The 19,769-nt window shown below is 46.6% G+C and overlaps 2 protein-coding genes across 5 annotated transcripts in view; one reads left to right on the forward strand and one right to left on the reverse strand.

Moving 5' to 3' along the window:
- Nmnat2 (nicotinamide nucleotide adenylyltransferase 2) overlaps positions 1–10,829 on the forward strand; it is a 175,816-nt gene extending 164,987 nt beyond the window's left edge. Inside the window, exons 9-12 of one of the 3 annotated variants that reach the window (XR_010056909.1) lie at positions 3,992–4,093; positions 4,235–4,302; positions 6,822–7,973; positions 8,040–10,829. Coding sequence is in view for 2 of the 3 variants with exons in the window: in NM_001048042.1 (NP_001041507.1) it covers positions 3,992–4,093; positions 4,235–4,302; positions 6,822–6,924 (273 nt within the window). In the remaining variant the exon portion in view is untranslated. 3 annotated transcript variants of the gene reach the window in all.
- A 3,589-nt stretch (positions 10,830–14,418) lies between these two features.
- Positions 14,419–19,769, reverse strand: part of Lamc2 (laminin subunit gamma 2) — a 59,496-nt gene continuing 54,145 nt past the window's right edge. The window contains 3 exon segments of one of the 2 annotated variants that reach the window (NM_001100640.2): positions 14,419–15,949; positions 18,801–18,900; positions 18,991–19,149. In NM_001100640.2, coding sequence (NP_001094110.1) covers positions 15,696–15,949; positions 18,801–18,900; positions 18,991–19,149 — 513 coding nt within the window. In that variant the 3' untranslated portion in view covers positions 14,419–15,695. 2 annotated transcript variants of the gene reach the window in all.

The raw sequence follows: 19,769 nt of genomic DNA on the forward strand, positions 1-19,769 counted from the left end.
AAGATAGAAATATAACCTGTGCTGGAAATACTAACTCCAGAGCCTTTATATTAGTGTGTGTCTTTATATTAGCTTTGAAACGGAATGAAACAAGGGTATGAATATAGGTCCAAGGACAGGGAAGCCTAGTGGAGTCTGCTGTGTGGAGGTCAGAGAGGACTGAGAGTCAGCATAGAGGCCAAAAGGAACATCTACAGAGGAAGGAGAACCAGAAGATATGGGGTCTACCTGGGGACCTGAGCCAGAGAGGTAGGGGTAGGACAGACAACTAAACTCTACAGGGCAGACAGCTCTCCACCCGACACCTTTGTCTGCCCACACACTCTCTGGCATGAAAACCCACCACCAAGACCAGCAGAGATTATCTCTACTGTCTGACGGAAGCCAGGAAGAGTGGCTGCTAATCTGCAGGTCTCTCGGGCTCTTCTCAACCCATCTGTGGTCCCCAGAGGCAAATCCATCACCGGTTATTAGAAAGCAGGAGTTTCTCCAGCAGCAAGGGCTCCATCTGCCTGCCTCCCACCGAGCTTTGGCACTGTTCTAGATTGGGTGTCAGATCATTTGATCCTGAGGAGAAAGCCGCAAGCATCCGCACTCATCACCCAAAGAGCAGTTCCCTCAGGGGCGCCTATTGCCATTTGGAGCCATTCTGTTCACGCTTTAGACTAGAACATTCGCTCTGAATGGCCCCCTTACCACACACATCAAACAGAGCGGCAATCAAATGTGCATTATCTGGCAGTTAGAGCCAAGCATTGGGAAGTGGGCCCGCCATTACTTACCAGGATATCCTAAAACATCTACCGGAACAGACAGTTGAGGAATCTCTGTGGGCTCCTACTTCAGTGAATTCTCATTTTCTCCTTCCTTTATCTTCCCTGGCATGCCCACTTTTCCAGTTTTAACTCCATATTTGACTGAGTCCATATCATGAACTCAGTTGCACACTAGAATCACCCAGGGAGTTGTTTTTTAAGCACCGATGTCTGGGTCTCATCCTGAGACATTCTAGTTTAATTGATCTTGGGTATCCGGTACATGTTTGGAATTTTTAAAGTTCCTTGGGTAATTCTTTTTTGTTGTTGTTTTTATTTTAAAGCTGCATGTGTTTACTTGTTTGTTTTGACTTGTGTATTTTCTGTGAATGTGTGCGCACTTGCACGCATGCACCACAGTTCGAGTGTGGATGTCAGAGAGCAACTTGCAGTCATTGGTCCTCTCCTACTGTGTGGGTCCAAGGGAATTGGACTCAGATTTCCAGGCTTGGTAGCAAGTGCCTTTGCCCACTGAGCCATCTTGATGTCTCACCTCATCAGGCAACTTTAGTGTATAGGCAAGTGTGGAATCAGTTACTGAACAGTGAGCCCAGTGCATGGTCTAAGAGCTGACACGAGGAGCTATGTCTCTGCAGATTCCTGCCTTGCCTCTCCTGAACATTTCCAGGATTATAGGACAGAGGCCTTGAATTGAACTTAATGTGGACTCCACCTACATAAAACACGCTGTATGCTGCTCCAAATCCATACAGCATGACCAGGTAGAGGCTCTGATACTCTCTGTTCAGCTTGTAGTCTCTCTCCCCCTTGGGTGCTCAAGGCTGACCTTTTATTTCAGCAACATCAGAGTCCTGACTACATTTTTGTTTTGTTTTGTTTTTGTTTTTGGAGACAGGGTTTCTCTGTGTTACCACCCTGGCTGTCCTGGAACTTGCTTTGTAGACCAGGCTGGCCCTGAACTCACAGAGATCCATCTGTATCTGCCACGCCCAGCCCTAGTTGCAATTTTGTGTTAAGCAGTTGTTACACAATAGTTAAAGCAGAGTAAACACCCAAGGATATGTCACACACACACACACACACACACACACACACACACACACACACACAGAGAGAGAGAGAGAGAGAGAGAGAGAGAGAGAGAGAGAGAGAATGAATTAGGCTAACAATGGCATTTAACAGTGTGAAACTTTCTGGTAGAGAAGAATGGACCACAGTTCATCGTTTCTGCTTTTGTGAAACTAGTTTTAAGAATTATGGGAGGGAAATTCCGAGTCCTTTACCCCTAAAGCCGATCTTGCTCAATGAGTTGAACTGCTTACAAGCAACGTCCCTCCTCCTGTGAGACCTGGAACTGACAGGACCGAACCCTGCTGCCCAGTGCTGTGAATTTCAAGCTCCTGGAAATGAATATCAGTACATTTCTAGAAGGCGATTTGGTAATGTGTCTCAAGAGCTTGAAATACCTCCTCATCCTTTTGTCCAATTATGTTACTTCTCAAACTGAGGAAATAATTAGAGATGTGATAAAAGATTTTTGTATAAAGATAGCCATTAAAATGTTATGTCCAAAAATCAGGTTGCAAAAACTCAAAAGTAACTATAAATGCGCCATACTACACGACTAGGAGGATATATAGAAAAGGTTAAAACCTGATTTTTATTTATCTATTTAGTGTGGGAGAGCATGGCATGGAGGTCAAGTTGCAGGAGCTGGTTCTCCCTCCACCATATGGGTTCCAGGCACTAAATTCGGGTCAAGCCTGACCACAAGGGCTTTTACCTGCTAAGCCGTGTGGCTAGCTCCCAACTCCTCTCCATGATGTGGCAGGAGGTTTGCAAGGTTAATGCGAAGTGAAAATAATGTAAGTTGGGACTGGGCAGATGACACAGTAATTAAGTGTGCATGGCTGTTACAGAGGACCTGAGTCTGATTCCTGGCACTCATACCAGGCTGCTCACAACTGTCTGTACGTCCAGCTCCAGGGGCATTGCTTCTGACCCTCATGGTCACCTGCACTCAAGAATGTGCACGTGCATGCACGAGAGCACGCACGCGCACACACACACACACACACGAAGCAGGGGAGACACATACAGAGAAACACACATACACACACACACACAGTTTAAAAACAAAATAAAACTCAAAACAAGAAGAGAATGCAGGTAATTACTACTTAAGCAATTGATTTTTAATTCTTACTGTTTGCAGTGTTTGAGGCAGGAACCAGGGCCTCGTGTGTGCAGGGAAGCGCTCTCCCACTGAGCTACAACTTCATGCCTACTTTGTGGTTGAGGGAAATGGTTGCTCTACACAGCTGTTCATGGACCCGAAAGTGCTGGGAGATGCAGAAGGGTCAACTGTGGCTACTGGATAGTGTGGCTGAGATTGATTTCTAATTTTTTCTGTATTTTCCAAGCTTGTCTTTTGTTTGTGATTAGAAAAAAAAAGAAAGCAAAGAGCTGATGTGGTGTCTCATACCTGTCACTTCAGCATCTGGAAGGCTAAGACCGGGCGATGGCAAGTTTGAGGCTCGCCTAGGCTATCTATCAAGACCCTTTCTCAATAATGCTCCCCCAAATATTTCTTTGTTTGTTCTTAATTAAAGGATTTTATTTCTTATAATGAATCAAGCTTCTACCAGATGTTGACCTCAGAAGTGACCCCCGTGTAAATTAGCCAGCACCCTCATCACTACCTGTACACATAGGGATTCATTCTGAGTGTGTCCCTGCTTGTGGCTGCCCTGGAGTCCCACAGCATATGGGTGAGCCGTATGAAAGAGGGGAGAGAAACAGTCTCCCTCACGCCGTCCTGCTGAGGGTTGAGGTAAAGGTGCTGGACAGTGGAATCGGTTTCACCTGTGAGTGTATTTACTGGCTACCCCTGTTCTTCTGCAACATTATAAACTCAAAGGAGAGCTTTGAGGATTAGAAAGGTCTTGTTCAGACATGCAAGAGGGTGTTCATTCACTCTGGAAGCATTTCTTAAACGTCTTCTGTGGCAGACAAAGCTCTCACTCTTTCTACCAGGACTGTTGTCAGTAGTCCAGGCTGCCGACTGATGGAGCTGAGAAGGTAAATTGGAAACTAACGTTCCGAGTTCCTCGTAAAGCGACAGAATGTAACTCTACTCTGCTGTGGTCACTTGGTTGGAAGTTGGGGTGACAGCTTTCACCAAAGTTGTTTCTCTCTCCCCCTCCCTCTCTTAGATGGAAGTGATTGTTGGGGATTTTGGGATTGTGGTGGTGCCCCGGGATGCAGCGGACACAGACCGAATCATGAATCACTCCTCAATACTCCGCAAATACAAAGTGAGTCCTCCACCCCCTGCCGGTACAGCCCTGTGATACTGCCCTTTTCTGAAAGTTCTGGGGGACTGGAAGACTGAGGGAGCAGGAGTATCCCCTGAGAGATCCGGATTGGTGACCTGATTCTTTCTACTCTGTTTCCAGAACAACATCATGGTAGTGAAGGATGACATCAACCATCCCATGTCTGTAGTCAGCTCCACCAAAAGCAGGTATGGCCGGCAAATGGTCAGGGACCTTTTGGTGAAACTAGTTTTAAATTTTCCGTGGCTTTCCTCAGGCAGTCTTAGTTACATTCATATTGCTCTGATAAGACACCATGACAAGGCAACTAATAGGAGAAAACGTTTCCTTGAGCTTCAAGTTTCAGATGAGGAGACCATCCTGGTGGGGAGCATAGTAGCAGGCAGGCAGGTAGGTGGTATGCTGCTGGGGCAATTGGTAAGAGCTTTAGACACAGCCCTGAGGCAGAGAGACTTCAAAGCCTACCCCAAGTGCCACACTTCCTCCAACAAGGCCACACCCCCTAATCCTTTCTAAACAGTTCTACCAATTGGGGACCAAGTATTCACACATATGAGCTTATGGAACAATTCTTACTCAAACCACCACACAACCCTTAGATTCAAGTGGACACTCACTGCCCAGAATTCACTCTCCTTTTTGGACTTCAGGTATTTATACCTATTTCCCTTTTTGGTTTTGCTTTGTTTTGTTTTCAAGACAGGCTTTCTCTGTGTAGCCTTGGCTATTGTGGAAATTACTCTGTTGACCAGGCTAGCCTTGAAATCAGAGATGCACCTGCCTCTGCTTTCTGAATGATGGGATTAAAGGTGTGCACCACCACTGCCTCGAAATGCCCTGTGAAATAGTGAGACAGATAGGACTTAGAGGTCTGGAAGTATATACTGAGGGCCATGAGCACACATGTCAGGGAAAACGAGATGGCTCAGAAGGTGAAGAGACCCTTGCTGGCAAGCCTAAGGCCTGAGTTCAATCCCCAGATCATGCCTGGTAGAAGGAGAGACCTACGCTTGCACTGGGGAATACACAGTCTCTCTCATACACACATGCTAATTAATAAATTAAAAATCCAGATGAACACACAGAGTCAAATATTGAAGAGAAAGCAGCGATCAAAAGCACGCTGAGCTTACTAGTATTTACGTGAAGGCATGGAAACAGTTAGAAGCCCCGAGGAGGGATGCCCAGGAACAAAGAAAGAAGAGTCCAAAGGCGGAGAGCCTTGGCATCTAGTCACACGATTCAGAGAAGTAAATGAACCAAGGGCTTAAAACATCTACTGGGCTTCTCCCCTTGGAAGACAGTTATGGAGATGATCACAAGAGTAGCAGCCTCTGGGAGGCTAGGGCAGTGGGCAATTAAGGGGCAGAGCTCTGACTCCAGCATGGCCGCTCCTTCATCTCCAGGCCATACAAACCCCGTGTCCCAATTTGGACAACTGGACCAAGATTTTTTTGGTTGGACTCAGATTCTGCTTCTCCACCAAGTCTGATGAAGTTTGTCTGGAGACTTTTCAGAAAGCTTTGTTGTGGAGGGAGACACAACAGGAGGCACCTTCAATGGGAAAGGCAGGGCTCGCATTAAAGGTAGAGAGCCAGTCACCATGCTGGGCTCCATGATATCTTGAGGCTGTTGTATAAGAAATGAGCAGAAAGCAAAAGGCCAGAGGAAAAAACTATGCAGGAATCGATTTGTCCCTGAAATCTTTCACTTGCTGCTGTCTCTCCACGGGCTCATAGGGCTCAAGTGCTCCCGTAGGGAAAAGGTGAACTCAAGTCTAAGAATTCTCTAGGAGACCAATTTTCATGAGACCAGTGTGCAGAGCAACCCAAAGGGAAGCCAAAATGTCATCCTATGCTTAGACAGTGACTCATTTAATCCTTTAATTGGAGGTAACTGGCTTAAATGTTACTGTCTTAGGGTTTTACTGCAGTAAACAGACACCATGGCCAAGACAACTCTTACAAAGAACAGCATTTAATTGGGGCTGGCTTACAGGTTCAGAGGTTCAGTCCATTATCATCAAGGCAGGAACATGGCAGCATCCAGGCAGGCCTGGTGTAGGGGGAGCTGAGAGTTCTACATCTTCCTCTGAAGGCTGCTAGTGGAAGACTGACTTCCAGGCACCTAGAAGTGACACACCTCCTTCCACAGGGCCACACCTTCTAATAGTGCCTCTCCCTGGACCAAGCATACACAAACCATCACATTTACCTTAATTGTGCCGAAGAAAACACTAAAGAAAGGGGCTTAACTAAGTTGCCCGATGGGCCAATAAAATGGCTCTGTAGTAAAGAAGCTTGTCCTGAAGGCTGAAGACCTGAGTTCAGTCCCCAGGACCCACCTAGTAAAGGACCAAACTGAGTTCCACACACTGCCCTCTGGTCTCCATACAAATGCTACAACACACAAGAACACATGAAGTAAATAAGTGTAAAAAGATACTTTCTGATGATAGTAATTATTCATGCAAGGTCTCTCAGCTATTCAGTGGCAGGTCAGGATGAAGGTGTCATGGGATTGGGGGTTGAGGGGACAGCGAGGGGATGTAGATCTCATCAATACTGTTCACTCAACCCAGGCAAAGGCTGCTGGTAGGGTGATGGGGAGCACCTGTGGACCCTTTCCTAGAAGGCAGAGGGCAGACCAGGGCTCTGGTCTTTTGGGGGCATGGATGTCCACCTGATTGTTGTTTCTTCTTCTACAGGCTGGCCCTGCAGCATGGGGATGGCCACGTTGTGGATTACCTGTCCCAGCCGGTCATCGACTACATCCTCAAGAGTCAGCTGTACATCAATGCCTCGGGCTAGCAGATACCCAGCTTTCTGCTCTACTCTCCCCTTGTCCTCTGCCAACATACTGGCCCCCTCCAGTCACTGTCAGACCCCGGTTTCTCTCCTGCCTCTCTGTTTCTCTGTGTTCATCTTGACTGTTCTCCCCACTGGCTGACTTAACCCCCACAGTGTGGAGGGCCTGCGAAGAACCGTGAACCGTGGCATTCCCATTCCACAGCCATCTTTGGACAAACTTTCCTCTGGTCTCTGGGTTGGGGGGTGGGTAAGGGAACAGGGTGGGATTTGGGGAAAGTGCAGCCCTTAGAGATGTACTGGTGTCCATATCCCAGCATGCTCTAGAGAGGCGGCTCTGGGGCCCATCCTCCCAGCATGCTCTGGGGTCGTGGCTCAGGCTCTTGCCTTCCCAGCATGCCCTTTACCACAAAGGGCTATTTTTTTTCCTTTTTCTTTGTCCACTTCTTGTAGAACTTGGATGAAGTGTGTGTGTGTGTCTGCGTGTGTGTGTGTGTGTGTGTGTGTGTGTGTGTGTGTGTGTGTGTGTAGTCTTGATGCTCTCCTGTGGTTTACTTCCCTTCTGATAGGACACTATAGCCAGTCTCAGCACTTGTAAGTGTGTGAGGGCCACATCCAGGAAAGAAGGCAGAGCCCCTCTGCTTCTCCAACACACACACACACACACACACACACACACACACACACATACACACAGACAGACAGACATACACACACACACAGACACATACAGACACACACACAGACACACACACAGACACACACACACAGACACACACACACAGAGACACAGACACACACACAGACACACACACACAGACACACACACACAGAGACACTGACAGACACACACACAGACACACACACAGACACACACACACAGACACACACACACAGACATATACAGACACACACACAGACTGACAGACACAGACACACACACAGAGACACATACAGACATACACACACACACACACACAGACACACACACACACCACACCACACCAGCAGCAGCATCCCCAGACCCCTATGGTCAAGAATAAGACTTTCAGGTCTGAAACCTGGTACACAAGTCTGGGAAGAGTAGGGTTTCTCAGAATTTGAGTCCCTGGTTTCAGTGATTGTGGTCTTGATGCTGTGTGTCCGCCCGCTGGTAGCTTTGTGTGGGCTCCCTGCCGACCAGGCATTTCCAGAGAGCAAAAGCCCTCGGAGGCCACAGTAAGGCAGGCTCCTGCTGGTGAGAGGAGTCACACAAGGCAAGACCAAGTCCTGATAATCCATTCTTTTTTTCTTTTTAAACATGCTAAGAATCCACTTGACGGGAAAGATCCTTTGCTAATTGGCATTATTTATTGCCCATATGGCTAGGGGCTTTAAGTCCAGAGTGATCTGGGAGAATGCATTTTAGTTACCCCTGAGGAGAATTCGTGATCCCCACCCCCTCCCTCTGAGGTTGCCAAGCTGCGCCCAAAGCCTTTTCCTTCTTGCAAAACAATCAGCCCTGTTTCTGAGCTGGCCCTATCTGTCTCCTGAAGAGCCTAGCAGTCAATGCCCTAGGAGGTCTGCCTGACACAAGAGAGCTGTCTCCTGTGTTTCTCCCCATTTCTACCCAGTGCCCCCCTCCGCCCTTCTCTCTACCTCTGAAGACAGTTCGAGACTGAACAAGAGTCTCATGTCCTTCCTGGAGAGCTCATAGAAAATGACTTTTGTGTTTTGTGTTTTCCATCCAGCGTCTGGCTCTGGTGGCTCATGGGGCACAGCTCCTGAGTAGCAAGAGGGCCACGTCTAACTTCTAACATGAACCAGGTAGCATGAGGCTCTTTGCCTTGGTTTTCCCTCCGGCCTCCTCCGCTGACTTCAGGAGGAAGAAGCTGGGTCAACAGAAGCGCCTAGGGCATCTTCAGAGCTGTGGCTTTTCTTTAGACTGCAGAAGTGATTTCCAGAGGGAGGGGATTATTTCTATAATCGAGAGGTCCAGTGTTTGGCTAAAAGTCATAGAAAAGTAGAGAAAACCTGCAGGACCGGCAAAGGAGCAGAGACCCCGGGAGTCAGTGTCTGATCCAGGATCAGAAGCCCTGTGAGAGGATATTGTTTCCCTAGACAAAAGAAAACCAGGAGCTGGATTGTGTGGGGGGAAACATGGGGCTTTGCAGGAGCCTGACAAGGGTCCAAAAGAGCAGGCCCCAGAAAGGCTACTTTTCCTTTGTTCCTTTGGTTCACTGTGTTTCTCTTCTAAGCTCTGGTTGAGCTTCATTCAGTCCACAGCCTGGGATAAGGTACCAGGCTAGCCCAGCAGTCTCAGAGGGCAACAGGGAAGGAAGAGTAGGTGAGCTATGGGAAGAATCAATCACACAGAAGTGCATTTCTGGGAAGCAGATGGTCAGATTGTATCTTGCTAAGGCATGTTACAATGGTTTTCCCTTAACAAACGGAAGTGAGTCCCCATCCCACTGGAAATGTTCATTCACTTCTCTGTCTCTTTCTCCCTTTTTAGAGCCAGGGTAGGGGACCCTGCCCCTATCCCCATGGGAGCACAGTGTGCTGTGACCTGTCCTGGCCAACACCAGAAAGACAGTTTATAAGTGGTGCCTTGGGTGTCATCAGGGTGACCTTTGGGTTTGTCTTTGGGGACCCACTGTGAAAGCTAGCCTGTTACTGGCATGGCACAGAGACGGTAATAAAGACACCGACCGGAATGATACTGTCATTTACTGTTGCCAGAAAAAAAAAGTCCCCACCATTTTTGTTTTTGTATTTGTTTTTGTTTTGAAGCAGCTGATAGAACAGACAGGAAGGAAACTTTAATAACCCTTTCCTCAAGGAATGAGGCTGGGCCTCCCCTGGGTTGCAGGTCTGAGCCACACACTCCTAATCCCAGGTAGTCTCTGGGCCCCTGGCTTTCACTTTCCTTGACTGTTCCAGCAAAGGAAGTTTGTTAACGGAAGTACCTGAAATCATAGCCAAAGTTTCAGAGATACTGGTCTTCCTGTTTTGGCTTGGCTACACATTCTAGTCTTGAGTTTCAGGATCTCTGAAAGGAATCACGAGCACTCTATTTAAATAAGTAAAACTCGATAATCAAACTGTATGGAAAGCCGGAGGATTACAGGGAGCCCCAATCCACCCCCCTCCAACCCCACCCCCCTCACACCCCATATTCTTTCTCATACTCTCTTGTAGGGGACTAAGAGAAGCATGTCTATGTATTTGTGTTTCTTTTTTTAAAAGTAACGCAACGCCAGGTGTGGTGGCGCATGCCTGGGATCCCAGGACTGAAAGGTGGAGGCAGGAGGATCAGGGGTTCAAGTCCAGCTTCTGGGCACATAAGACCTCGTCTTGGAACAAAAACAGCAATGTAAAAACAGAATGAGAAAACCTCAGGACTGCTCCCCCCGTCACAGCAGGGGTACGAAGAATGAAACAGGATGATTCTGCAGCTCATGGAAGACCCCTTGGAGATAGCCCGTGGTAATGAGGACGGGAGTGCTCTGTGATGCAGATCCAACCTGTACCGTCCCATGAGCTGACTGGCGAATTCCACTCCTTGTGTGGTTTCTGTGTAGTGTGCGTTAGGAAGTGTCCTAGTAGCCGGTTCCAGTTGTCTAGACTGACTTGCAACCCTTTCCCACCACCTTCAGTGAGTCCCAGGGCCCACAGCTCATCTTGATCCTCATGGGGTTGGAATGGGGAGGAGGGAGCTTTTTTTTTTTTTTTTCTAGTCATATCTGCTAATTTAAGAGTGAGATTTACTTTATGGAAGTCAACTCAATAAAAACTGCATTCGAGTTGCAATACCATTTCACAGTGAAATATTTTTGAGTAGAGTTTTGTTGCTAGAATAGTCATGGGCAAGAGTTTTATCAGCAAAACGTTTCAATTATGTTAATAAATCAGACAATGCTACTAGACTCTTGTGTCTTTGTCCAGAACCTTCCCTGTGAGTCGCTCTGAAAAGTAATCACTTTATCTGCCTACTGTGACTTGGTGGGAGAGAACAGTTGTAAAAATAGGCTCAGAGTAAGTGATATCCTTCCTAGTCCAGCTGATGCCACACGTGATGTAAACCAGAGGGGTCCGTGAGTAAGAACTTGCTGTCACCCCTCACAAGATGAGTTCAATTTCTGGGATCTTCAAGATTGAAGGAGAGAACCAACCTGAATAAGTCACACACACACACACACACACACACACACACACACACACACACACACCATGATTGTAGGAGGAACTTGTCATGTGCCTCTGATACCTCCTTCCTGAACCAACCTAGAATCTGCCTGCATGGCTAGAGACTCCTGAGGCTGAATCAGGCGATGAATCAAGCCAATGAGAAAGAGACAGGTTCACATCTGGCTACTTCAGAGCCAATGAGAAAGAGACAGGGCCACATCTGGCTACTCAGAGCCAATGAGAAAGAGACAGGGCTACATCTGGCTACTTCAGAGCCAATGAGAAAGAGACAGGGCCACATCTGGCTACTTCAGAGCCAATGAGAAAGAGACAGGGCCACATCTGGCTACTTCAGAGCCAATGAGATACTAGAAAGGATTTGCTCAGTTCCCGAACTAAACCAGTCTGGTTTTGCCACTTGCCTGACTCCTGGTGTCTGTGTTGTTGACCCTGCACCTTCTTAACACCACCACCACCACCACCACCACCACCACCACCACCACCACCACCACCACCACCACCACCCCACCCCTGCCTCCCGCCTCCAAGGGTCATGGTCAGGGTTGCAAGCAACACACGATCATCACCTCCACGCTCTACAGAGGAGGATAATTTGTAAATGTGTAGGTTGTGCCTAAGTTTTCTCAGTTTAAGAAAAGTAACCCTTGCAGGGTAGAGAGACGCATGGCTCATCGTGAATGCTACTGCTCTCACAGAGGACCAGGGATCGAATCCCCATACCTACATGGTACTTCACAACCATCAATAACTCCAGTTCCGGGTATTCGATGCCTTACTCTGCCTTCTGTGGGCACTAAATTCACAAGGTACACATGAACAATACACACACGTAAACACATTCTTAAAAATGATTTTAAAAAACGAATCCTAAGGTCCTGACCAACCCATATATAGTCCACTCTTGGTTAATTTCAGTCATTTGTCTGATCAGTTTTCTGAGGCAGTCTTATGTGGCCCAGGCTGGCCTCCAGTTTGCTTTGTTCTAAGGATAACCTTGAATTCCTGATCCTCCTGATTCAACCTCCCTAGTACTGGAATTCTAGTTGGTGTGCTGCCAAAAGTGGCAATTTTGGTTCTTTCATAAAATTAGTACTTTAGGAAGTAAAAAATAGTATTTGTGAAAAGTAAAAACTTGCTTAGATTTTTTTTTTATGAAAGCTTTTCACTGAGAAATGATCAAGTTCACTATTTCCTTTGGCAGCATAAATAAGCAAGACAGACCGATTTATTCATTGATAACCCACTTTGGCTAGGTCAGAGGCGCAGTCGTCAGTTATGGCTTCCCAAACCTCAGGTGTGACTTGGGGGATGAAACAGCAGCTCCCTGTTCCAAGTTAAGGGTTTAAACACTCGTCAGATTCATTCTGTTCTGTTCTGTGACTGTTTTGGCTGTAGGATTCCTAGGTCATCCTCCTCTATTTCCTCCTCCCCATCCTCCTCCTCCTCCTTTCTCCCCTCCTCCCCTTTCTCGATTCCTCTTCTTCCTCTTGCTCCTTTAAACTGAGACTAGCCAGCTTTGTGTATCCATGTGGGGCTTCACGTCATAGCTTAAGAAAGCTTAATAGACCCTGTAAGTTGGTTACTTATGTTTATATTTGCTGTTTTCCTCACAAAGCTAACTATAGCACCTCCCCCCCTCATCCTGAGTGCATAATGACGAGTGTGTTTAAAATTAAATATAAACACTGGTTCAATTTGATAACTTAAACTAATATTATATATATATATATATATATATATATATGAAATACAAAGTATCAGTCAGATGAATTTCTTCCCTTATGACCCATCTTTTGGAATTTCACAGGAAGTTCTATGCGGCCAACAGTATAAAGAAAGAAGAGAGAAGCTCTACTCTATTCCAAGTGGGAAAATTAAAACACAGTACAAATACATAACATTCCCCCGAGCATGCAAAAACATTCAAAAGAAGACCGATATAAACACTGTCGTGGTCCTTGAGATTTGTCTAAACAGTGGACAGGGCTGAGTACCTTCTGACCCTTTCCTCTGGCCTCCTTAGAGTCCTAGAAAGAACCCACATAGTGGAAGAACATCAGAGCCACATCAGCTAAGGAGTCAGCATCTGTGGGCAGTTTCATCTCTGCACCTCTCTCATGGGCTACGAGCCACAGCAGATAAGGGCGGGTGTAATAGTCTACCAAGAACACAGTTACCAAAAACCCCCAGGGGAGACATAAAGAAATGAGTAATAAATGTCAAGAACTCAGAAAGCAAAACAAAACATCCTTTCCATGGGCAGGGTCAGCTCAGGACTGGCCCTAGGCTTAGGGTAGGCTACCTCTCAGCCACAGCCTTTCTTCTCCTTAGAGCCAGTTTTCCAAGTCCTCAGAAAACGGGATTGTCATATATCCCAGGCTAGCCTCAAACTCACAATGAGCCCAAGAATGATAATTATTGATCCTCCTGCCTCCACCCTCAGAGTCCTGGGATTTTAGCTGTGTGAGCATAGCCTGTTGTTTTATTTGGTGCCGGGGACCAGATCTGAAGCATTTTTCAGGCTAGGTAGGAACTTCATCGACTGAACCATACTTTCATAATTCTCATAACTTCCTTAACTATCCATCCAGTGGGGAATCTTTCTGATTGCAGAGGCATAGATGACCCAACACTGTGTACCCCCCTTTTCTGGTATAGATTTGTCACTGAAAAACGGCTTCCTTTCAAGGAACCCCTTGCTAATTATAATAATGGGCTTGGGAAAAAAATAGAGCATAAGGCCTAGCCATCCTGGCCTTCAGAGGCTGTTATGTTCAGAGGGTATTATTCTGTTCTCTTTCTTCTTTCCACTCCCAAGGCGGTCCTAGAAGTCATATATTATAAACGGCAGGCCTTAAATTACTGCAGGAAGTTTGTAGGCCATGGAGCTGAGCACGACAAGATAGAATTATCAGACCACTCCCACAAAGGACCAAGTCTTCAGACCTCCAACAACTTAGGGGTCACTGAAGACAAAGCAGAATCCTTCCCTCAGCCCCTTTATTAGAAGGCGTCACATATATACCACGAACTGCCGATTTTACCTTTATTTTATGGTAGATGAAAAGGGCAAGAATATTCATGATAGCCCCCACCCAGTTTGGCTTATTCTAGAAATAATTCTTCATGGTTAAGATGCAGCATCATCTAAATCTTAAGAGATGCTCTCATAGCTGGAAAGGGCAAAGTAGGGCTCTGAGGAATGGAAGATGTTAAGTCTAGAGCTGTCAGCCTCAGGGTGGGATGGATGTTTACTCCTGATCCTTCTACCCCCAACTAAGAGTTTAATAAAATCAGAAACTCATCCCCAAGCATCTAACACTCCTTCTTTATTTAATACACATCCATGAAAAGACAAGGAAATTCAAAAGTGAGCTAGTACAGGTCTTCCAAACTGAGGTACAAATGCCTCCGTTCCTCCAGCAATTCCCACTGGTATTCCCATGATGCAACCGTCTGTGGCAACAGTCTACCGTAGGAAGGGGTGGAGGCAGGGCAGGAACGCAGAGAAATGTGTCCAATTCAGAGCAATTTTCAACTTTGCCCTAACTCAAGTACCCTCATGGGACTGTCTTGCAACACATGTTCTATTGAGAAAAGAGGTTTCAAACCAAAGGGTGGGTGACTGCAATAAATATGACATGAGATGAACAAGGCTTGGGAGTTTCCATTTATTTATTCTAACATTTGCCCTTCTCACTAGACACTCAACTCCATGAGGGTAGAGAATGTCCATACTGTTCCACTCGCCCCTGGCACCTAGTAGTGACTCAATAAATATATGTTAGAAGGATGGATTATCCATGATTTAGGGAGAGAGGGAGAAAATAAGACACAATACACAGACGTATATGAGTTTCAGCATTCCCAAAGGAAGACTGGATTAAGATTGATATAATTCTACTTCCTGTAGTGCCCAAGACATATTTTCTTTTATTGCTTTGAAACTCAAAGGAAATACTTTCCCAGGGATTCCTTGGCTGGTAAAAAAAAAAAAAAATGCTTTCATAAGGACACAGTCTCCAAGTTGTTCTGGCACCATTAGGAGAAAGGCTGTCACTCTCAGGTGGAGAGCATGAAGGTGAGGGGTGGCAGTGGGCACCATTGCTCCGAGTGGGCCAGATTTCCAGGTCTACACCCATTACTACTGTCTCACTATGCAGTAAAGGACATACTCATGTATTGGGTGGGCGGTGGAAGAAATCTGGTCAACAAAAACATATAGTGGGGGAAGCAAGAATACTGGCCACAGTGGGATTAGATTTCTTGCCCTGACATAGCAGCAGGACTTTCTATATCCCAGAATTCAGTTTACGACTGTTCTGAGCTCAGCATTTGTTGGTCTCTGATCATTCTCATACTCAACGCTATCTGCCTCACAGCCAAGCGTCAGGGGGCAAACAGGATTATATCAGTACAGGAGGACATCCATCATGGTCTCAGGGGTGGAGTCAGGTCCCATAGACCTGAACAAACCCATTAAACACGTTCAAATATCCTGAGCCCAGCCCATCCACCTGAGATGGCTCCCGACCCCTGAGGGCTGTGTCCCTCACCACAATGGACAAATCTCTATGGCGACTTCACTGCTGCTCAAGAGCTTGGGTGTTGTAGCAGCCTGGGGGCAGGTTGTCTCGAATGTTCTCCAGGTTCTTCACATCGGCTAGAATCCCATCTATGCTGGTCTCCAGCAGGTGGAGGTGGTTGCTCTGTCGACGCGCCCTGTCCTCCAGTTCAGACATCAAGGGCCGAAGTCGACTGTTGATCTGGGTCTTGGCTTGGAAAAGCTCTTGTTCTAACAGCATCAGCCCCTCTTCATCCACAGCATCAGGCTGGTCTGTTTTAGGGAACAAGAGAGGTGTTAACAGAGAAAAGCTGTAGAGAGACCTCGAGGAACGCACACAACCCTCCTGAGATCCTAACACATTCTGCCAAGAGAAAACGGCTTGCCACGCACTGAGATGGCCTCACTTTAAATTAAGAATAAAGTAGAAATCTCCCTGAGAACACAAGGCATGCATCTGGGCTATGAACGGCCGAGTTCAAGACTGAGCTCCATCGTGTAGCCAATGAGGTTCGGAGTTCTATCTGGTTGAAATAACTCGGATCGTGATCTGAGAAGGCCGAAGGTTATAAGGAGCTGGGCACTGTCTGAGGTCACTGTCTAACACAGCTCACCCCTGGGATCTAAGCTAACTCCAAACAGACTTTCTGGTTCACCTGAGGAAGTATCTTGCTGTCTTATAGTAGGAGGCCTTTAGACATGGGCTGAACCACAGGGTTTACAGAGGCCAGGGTTAACTCTTTGGAGGATGGATTTCAGCTGCTAGGGAAAGGTGCAAGACTTCATTCTGGCTTGAAACAGTAGGAACCTGGCTAGGTGTCTTTTCGTTTAATGGCATTTGTTCAGGTATATTCTACCTGCATACTATATAAAGCCGATGTCAACATGAGAGAACCTGGCCATATAGATTTGGTTCAAGTAGATTTAAGCAGCTCCCAGTGAGTTCGCACTCAAGGTCAGGCTGCTCCATGGAATCTGAGCCTCAGTGACAGGATTTGTTTCCTCCTAATTATCTTATTACATTTGTGTGTGTATTGTGTGTGTGTGTTGTGTGTCTGTGGATGTGTGTGTCTGTGTGTGTCTGTGTGTGTGTATATGTGTATGTCTGTGTGTCTGTGTGTGTGTCTGTGTGTGTGTCTGTGTGTGTATCTGTGTGTGTATGTCTGTGTGTGTGTCTGTGTGTGTATCTGTGTCTGTGTGTGTGTGTCTGTGTGTGTGTGTCTGTGTGTGTGTATGTGTGTGTCTGTGTGTGTCTGTGTGTGTGTCTATGTGTGTGTATGTGTGAGTGTGTATGTGTGTGTCTGTGTCTGTGTGTGTCAGTGCTAGGATTTCAATGCATGAACTTATTGTGCTAATAGTACTTAATGAGTTATTATCCCCAAACTCAAGAGACTGCCTAAAGTAGAAATTATATATACCACAGTGAAAATATTGACCCCAGTGGACCCTTCCGGAAAACTTCCAGAATTAGGGGTTCTGTGACAGCACAACAAATTAGTAAGCTCGGGAGTGAGCTAACATGTATGGGAAGCCACATTCAGGAAAAGAACAGGACAGGAACATGGAGATACAGATCTTAGTGTAAACCCTGTCCCACAGTTTACTGTGCATACTCGGTTTATCCCCCACGCTTTTATTATTGAAGGACAATAATAAAATCCATCTCCCAGAATGCTAACGAGACTTAAATGGCCATGCCCCGAGAACTCTGGCACAGTACCTGACAGGTAGTAAATGGTTAGCACTCCCCACTCCCCTCCCTCCCACTCATGTTCCCTTTAAAGGCTCCATTGATTTCATTACCGGGTTTTTAGAATGCTAAGCCACTGCTAAAATCTCAACTGGGGAGATCGTATCTTTAATCTTTAGAGGGCATTTTACTCTCCGGGTCTTACGGGATCACAAACAGACCCATTAGTGCAACAGCACAGACAATACTGGCCTGTCAGTGTGACAATAATCCTCTTCCACAGGGCAATCAGGTATTGGAATTGTTCTACTGAACCGGTGAGACACAGCTAAGGCTTCTCCTGGATGTCATGGGAATACGTGACCCAGTTCCTAGTTCCTATCCACTGCAGTCTCCGTTGATGAGGGAACCCTATTAACTACTTAGATTTCAATGTTTTAAACAAGTATTTATATGTGCATATGCACGCATGCGTGCATGCGTGTGTGTGTGTGTGTGTGTGTGTGTGTGTGTGTGTATGTGTGTGTACTCGCAAGCGTGTATGTGTGTTCATGTTCTACATGTACATGGGTGCCCGTGGAAGCCAGGGAGGATAGCTATCAGATGCCCCTGTAGTAGAGTTACAGATGCCCGACATGAGTCCTGGGAACAAAAAAGGGATCCTCTTGAAGAAAAAACAAATGTCGCTGGACAGGGAGCCATCTCTGCAGCCCCCAGATTTAGCCCTTTAATTAGCATCAGTTTTCTTTGGGTAACAACTATGGGGAAACCGACTCCCTGTCATACTGTGTTAGGAAATCTCTTCTATCCCCAAATCCACAGTATCTCCTGCTCTTAGCACATTTCCTCCAGGTTATTTATCCAAGAGGATCCTCTTTTCCCAGTTGGTCGTAATAGGTATAGGTTGGTTTAGGGAGGAATTTGTCAAATTCAGCAGATGGTCCTTTGGACTAAGGCAGCCCATGGCTCCTCGCCTTTCCCTCCCCACTTCTCCTGCCTCATAACTGGCTCCAGTCTGCTTTCAACAGTTCCCACATGGCCTTCTTTGCCTCTAAGCCCCCCTCAACTTCTCCTCTCTAGTGCAGTGATGCGGTTACTCTCCTCCTTAAAACTGCCCAGGGGCTCCCTCAGACTCAAGACCAGACTCCTCGGCAAGACCCTCAAGCTGACCAAGCTTCTGGGAATTTCCTGGAACACACCCAGTGCTCTGACTCACAGATCTTCACTTCCAGATTACAACTGTTCCGTGACTCATCTTAGAGATGGTAAAACAGAGAAAATGTATTGCAACCTGGCCCAAGTGTCTGGGCCCTGAGACAAAGCAGATTTCCAGATGGTCTCAAGGAAAGTTGAGATCCCCATCCATCCCGACTAAGAATATCGAGTCCTCTGGGGACAGTCCCGGGGCTGGAACGCTGTGGCTGCTCCACAGACCTATTAGGCGCAGGATGCCTTCCAATGTGTTGAGCGTGTCTTGGATCGTAACTCCCGTGCTCTTGGCTCTGGCATCAGCTTGCTGGGCTTCAGTAATCACCTGAGGACAAGTGAGCACAAAGGTGTTCTGAGAGGTTCTTTTTGTCTTGGCAACTAAAGAGAGCTCACGTGGGAAAACACCGGCACTCACCAGCTGCAAGGAGTCTTTATCCGTGTGGAACTCAAGCTCCTTCCTGGCCAACTCCCCTTCCACCTCTCTCATCTCGCTCTTCAGAGTGGCCAGTCCCTTTTCCATGGCCAAGGCCCCATCTGCTGTCACATTGGCTTCCAAGTTCAGACTCCCTATCTCCTGGGAGAATAAAAAGGAGCCAGGGACGGAAGGAGAGGGAGGGTGAGGCTCAAAACATCCCAAGGACAATTGTAGAAAAAATACAGCTGTGCCTGGCCCTGATGGAGCAAAGTCAGATGAACAATGAGGGAGTCAGACTTGGGGTCACGCCCTTCCCCAGGCTGGCCCTCAAGCAAGTTAGTTCTAGGTTAGCTCTCTAGAGACTAGGAGGGTCAGTGCAGAAACACTGGTTCCCTTTCAGTTCAGGGCCTAGAAAAATTTTAACACAATCAGGAAAGCATTTGAGCAAATCCAGAGGGCAAGAAACATCATTCTCTGACACTCACAGTCTTTATTGCCCTGGTCTTTGGAACAGCTTTACAAGGATTTCCCCAAGACGGTTATACTTGGAATACCGACCTTGAATTAGCTATACTGGTGGGTTTGTCTTTGCAGGGAAAAAGCTCATCAATACCTTTATCGATCAGCTATAATTAAACAATTGCAGGTGTCTTTATGTTAGATGCCATATAAAGGAAGGTTTATCAAACTGTCCTCAAGGAGAATTATTAGGACTTATTTCTGTAGGTTACCAAGTAGTCTAAAAGTGAGGTTGAATAGTCTAGATGCCCAAGACTTCT

Source organism: Rattus norvegicus, chromosome 13 (genome assembly GCF_036323735.1).
Source record: "Rattus norvegicus strain BN/NHsdMcwi chromosome 13, GRCr8, whole genome shotgun sequence".
Lineage (NCBI taxonomy): Eukaryota > Metazoa > Chordata > Mammalia > Rodentia > Muridae > Rattus > Rattus norvegicus.